We start from the raw sequence: 5,170 nt of genomic DNA on the forward strand, positions 1-5,170 counted from the left end.
TAATACTTAAGGAGTTAATATAGCTAAATAATGAAATATGGGGCCTTTTCTGCAAGGTTTTTATCTTTCAGTCAATAAGAATTGAGCAAATCTTTTCTCAAATGACATTTTAACTCATCAGAATGAAGGCCTTCTCTCTTGAGCATGAAGAAGGAAATGAAAGTTTGTCCCTGCAACTTATGATCCATAGACCCCTTTCTACTATGTTATATTTGTCTCTTCACTATATCCAGACTAGATAGAGAACTTGACTATCTGAAGGTCTGTGTAAAGTAGAAACCAAAAGAGGTTTCCAAACCAAAACCATCCAAAACTTAAAGAAGTAAACTTAATCCAATAGAAAATTATTCTTGGACCTGAAAGCCAAAATTTTGTTTTCTGCCATTACTAAGACATTTTTAAAAAAAAGGCATTTCTATTCTCTGACATTATTATCTGTAGACATTGTATTTGATGAGCATGTGGGTCATGGCTTATTGGAGAGTAGACATACTGGGCTGAAGATTTCCTGACAAAAAAAGTTCAAATCTGTTAAGAAGTGTTTCGCCCCACAGCTCTGCATAGAGCATCCTTGACCTCTTTGTTTCTGAGACTGTAGACAACAGGGTTCAGCAGGGGAGTAATGGTGATGTATGTCACAGAGAGAAGAAGATCTTTTTCTACTGAACTTTCTGACTTGGGTTTGAGATAGGCAATAGAGGCACAGCCATAATGGACAATGACCACAGTGAGATGAGAGGCACAGGTGGCGAAGGTTTTCTTCCGGCCTTCAGCTGAGGCGATCTTAAGGATAGAAGAGATGATGAGGACATAGGAGATGAATATCAGCCCTATGGGCACAAGAATCACAAATGAACTTACACCATAGTTTATTATCTCATTGAGAGTGGTATCAACACAAGAAAGTTTCATTACTGGGTATATGTCACAGAAAAAGTGTTCCACCACTGTGCCACAGAAGGGCAAATTGAACATGGCTGGCACATGAAGAACTGCCATAACCAGACCAGTTCCCAAAGATCCACAAACCAACCAGGCACACATTCCTTTGCTCATGATGACCATATATCTCAGGGGATCACAAATGGCCACATAACGGTCATAACCCATTGCTGTGAGCAGAAAACAGTTGTTGTTAGCCAAGGTGACAAAAAAGAACATTTGGGTTGCACAACCTGCCAAAGATATGGGAAGATTGTGAAAAATCAGGCTAGAAAGCATTCTTGGGACAATAACCAGTGTGTATACAGTCTCTGAACTTGCCAACATGCTCAGGAAGAAGTACATGGGAGTGTGGAGGTGATGGTCCATGTATGTGATCATCACGATGACGATGTTGCCAGCCAAAGTTAAAATGTAGATTGTTAAGAAAACCACAAAGAGAGTTATTTGATGTTTTCCAAAGCTAGAGAATCCCAAGAAGATGAATTCTGTCACTTCAGTGAAGTTCTTCCTCTGCATTCTGATCTATCAGTGTCTAAAAGCAATAAGAAGGGTCATCAAGGGGAAACTTTCATCAGCAATTAACTTTAAAGTAAGGAATAATGATAGCTGAAATGAAAGAGTGAACCTCCTTTCCTCTTTTGTGGCCATCAAGTTCACATCTAGAGTATTTGTCCATGAAGTAAGAATCATTTATGCACCTCTTTGGAAGTTATGTGTATAAACAATAGCAAACTCTTCTGTGGAAGAAGACTTCTGAGGACATGCTCACCTTGCACAATATAGTGATGTTAGGAAGTGAAAGGGGACAGGATAGAGACTGCCATGCTCTGTTCCACACTTAAACATTCTTAACAAGAAATAACACCAATAAAGTACATGCCAAGAAAATGATAAAGATGGATGCTTATAGACAAAATGAATCAGTAGTATGGGGTGATTGAGGAAGACAGAATTTGAGAACATGGTTGCTAGGTTTAGTGACAAAACCACCAAGAACCTTTTTACACATTGTTACAGTTGAATTCTGAATGTGAAGACTTGATTTCACCATGAAAATACATGCCATATATCTCATACTCTCAGAGAAGAATAACTACAAAGTGGGTTCTACCACATTCACTGCACTAAAAATGATCTCCCAAAGCTCAGCCAAAGAACTATTTATTTGCTGATTGCAGTAGTCTTTGGAATGAAAGTCAAGAAGAGACCTATGACCAAGAAAACCATTAGTCTCCACTGTAATCAAAAAGAATATTTAACACAATGTGAGGGATAGAGAAAAGAATATAAACTCCATAGTTGAGAGGAAGAGAATGGGCTAGGTATCTGGAACCCAGCTGATGCCTATTTTGAAAATCACTGAACAGACAATTTGATATAAAAATGATATTCAGAGAATACTAGTCTCTTCTTAAAGAGAGAGAACATAGGGGCTGGAGGGGGATTTGGTGACCCGTCATGCATGACTTGGGTTCAATCTCTAAAACTGTGTAGAGCAGGCATGATGGTACACATGGAGGGAGAGGTAGAAAGATGGGAAGTTTAAGGTCATTCTCAGATATATTGTGAGCTCAAGGCCAATAGCCTAGAATGAGAGGGGCAGAGACAGAGAGGTAGAAACAGATAGACAGAGATAGGCAGACAGACAGACAGACAGACAGACAGAGGGGAGAGAGAGGAGATAAAACCTATAAGGAGAGAATACACAGTGACTATTTCAACAGTTCCTGACTATTTCATTGTTTCCATTTCCAGAGTTGCTGAATAGACTTGCTTTCTCACACTTTGTAATTCTTTGCTTGTTGGTGTCACATGTTCAATGCTTATGAAACCATTCACTCAGATGTCATTGGAGAAGGCTCCATTGCTAAAGATGTCAGACTTTGTTTTTCTTCCTTTTCTTGTCCCTTGGCTTGACACATCTGACCCTGCCTCATGGAAACACTCTCCAGCCTTGGTTTCCATGACACCATACTACATTTCTGTTATCCCAGGGCTTATTTATGAATCTCTTCATTCTACATGTGCCATGACTACATTCCTGCTCTCTGGCCCATCCTTTGCCCTTGCTTTTTCTACCATTCTTTCAATTTCAAATTTCTCTGCTGTTTCTCTGTTGATTGCTTTGCTTTCAATTATCTATTTCTAGCAACAATATTTATCCAAATATCCAACTTACTTCTCCCTTGACTTTTGTACATCATGAAATCATAACAAACTTTATATTTTTAAAACAAATTACATATATCTTCCATTCTCCACTTTTGTATTGTCTTCAGTAACCTCATGACATCATTCTAGTCAACAAAAGCTGGCATCCTGAAGCTTCACCTACTATATGTAAAATTCAGTAGACTTTCCTTAAAGTATACCTCATTGTGTCCAAGTTTCTAGATCCATAGTGACCTGTCTAATGTTAAGGTATTCAACTACCTGTCATGACTCGGATCTATAATCTCAGCTCTTCATAGCAGAGATTGAACGATTACAAGTTCAAAACCAACCTCAGCTACTCTGAAAGATCCTGTCTCAAAACAACAACAACAAAAAACCGCTGCTGCTTCGGCAGCCATACTCATACTACTCAGGCTACAAAAGAGGCTTGCCTCTAGTGTCCTCCGCTGTGGTAAGAAGAAGGTTTGGTTGGACCCCAATGAGACCAATGAAATCGCCAATGCCAACTCTCGCCAATGCCAACTCCCGTCAACAGATCCGGAAGCTGATCAAGGATGGGCTGATCATCAGGAAGCCTGTGACTGTCCATTCCCGGCTCGATGCCGGAAAAACACTTTGGCTCGACGGAAAGTCAGGCATATGGGCATAGGGAAGCAGAAGGGTACTGCAAACGCTCGAATGCCTGAGAAGGTGACCTGAATGAGGAGGATGCGGATCCTGCGCCGTCTTCTCAGGAGTTACCGTGAATCCAAGAAGATTGACCGCCATATGTATCACAGCCTGCATCTGAAGGTCAAGGGGAATATCTTCAAAAACAAGCGGATTCTCATAGAACACATCCACAAGTTGAAGGCAGACAAGGCCCGCAAGAAGCTCCTGGCTGACCAGGCTGAGGCTCGCAGGTCTAAGACCAAGGAAGCCCGAAAGCGCCGGGAGGAGCGTCTCCAGGCCAAGAAGGAGGAGATCATCAAGACTTTGTCCAAGGAGGAAGAGACCAAGAAATAAAGCTTCCCTCATGTCTGTACATAGTGGGCTGCCTGTGGCCTCAGGTGGATCAGTCATTAAAATAAAACAAGCCTTTGTCTGTTGCCCTCTTTAAACACACACACACACACACACACACACACACACACACACACAGATTTTAAGATTTTAAGGTATCTAATTCTCTAGCTAGTATGTGTACGTATATATATATATATATATATATGTACATATTCTCAGTCTAGAAATCATAGGTCGATGGAATGACAAATACTTTTGGAAAAAGAGCTATAAACTTTGGGTCCCATCATACTTCTAAACTGATCAACATGGTATGAGATGGACACAAATACAGACAAGTAGGACTCTACAAATCACCAGTGCAGTGGTTCTCTGTGGCTATTGTTTCATTGCTCCCTACTCATTCTCAGAATCAGTAAGACAGACTTCTATCACACTCTGTAATTCCTAGCAAGTTTATCCTCATAAATCTGTTCATTCAAATGCCTGTGGAGACATTTCCATCACTAATGCTGTTGGCCTTTACTTTTTCCCCTCTTATTCTCATTTTTTTTTTTTGCTTCATTTAACATGTCTACTTACCGCCACATGAAAACATAGAACAATGTAATACAGAATTCAAAAACAGACCATTTATATGGTCAACTATTTTTTTTAAAGGGCTAAGGTGTCTCAGTGACTCCTTTTCAACAATTGCTCCTGGAACAAACAAATACTCGTGACAGGGAAAACAACCTCAAATTTTACCTCATGACATATGTAGAAGTTATTCTAAATGAATCACAGGCATGTACAAAAGACAAAGTTGTAAGAAGTTACAGACAAAATAAGAGATGAAAATTTGTGAGCCTCAAATAAGGAAAAGGTTCTTAGTGAAGTAACAAAGGTTTTAAATTAAAACAGAACAAATTTTAGCTTAAGCTTCATCATTGTTAGAAAAACAAAAAGTTAAACAATACCCTAGTAGAAAGAATTCACAATATAAAACTCTAAAATTATTTCCAGAATATATAAAGAACTTTGCAAGTCAATAATAAGACACATT

The 5,170-nt window shown here is 39.4% G+C and overlaps 1 protein-coding gene and 1 pseudogene across 1 annotated transcript; one reads left to right on the forward strand and one right to left on the reverse strand.

Moving 5' to 3' along the window:
- Positions 1 to 446: 446 nt before the first annotated feature.
- LOC118593542 (olfactory receptor 10J5) lies at positions 447 to 1,478 on the reverse strand. The gene has a single exon (XM_036203084.1). It carries the CDS (start codon positions 1,459 to 1,461, stop codon positions 532 to 534), a length of 930 nt encoding a protein of 309 aa, XP_036058977.1. The 5' UTR covers positions 1,462 to 1,478; the 3' UTR covers positions 447 to 531.
- A 656-nt stretch (positions 1,479 to 2,134) lies between these two features.
- LOC118593291 lies at positions 2,135 to 4,125 on the forward strand (annotated as a pseudogene).
- Positions 4,126 to 5,170: the final 1,045 nt, after the last annotated feature.

This window comes from Onychomys torridus, chromosome 11 (assembly GCF_903995425.1).
Source record: "Onychomys torridus chromosome 11, mOncTor1.1, whole genome shotgun sequence".
NCBI lineage: Eukaryota > Metazoa > Chordata > Mammalia > Rodentia > Cricetidae > Onychomys > Onychomys torridus.

What these genes read in the sequence shown, in the direction of transcription:
- LOC118593542 (XM_036203084.1), bottom strand. Translation starts at nt 1,461, where the DNA reads ATGCAGAGGAAGAACTTCACTGAAGTGACAGAATTCATCTTCTTGGGA.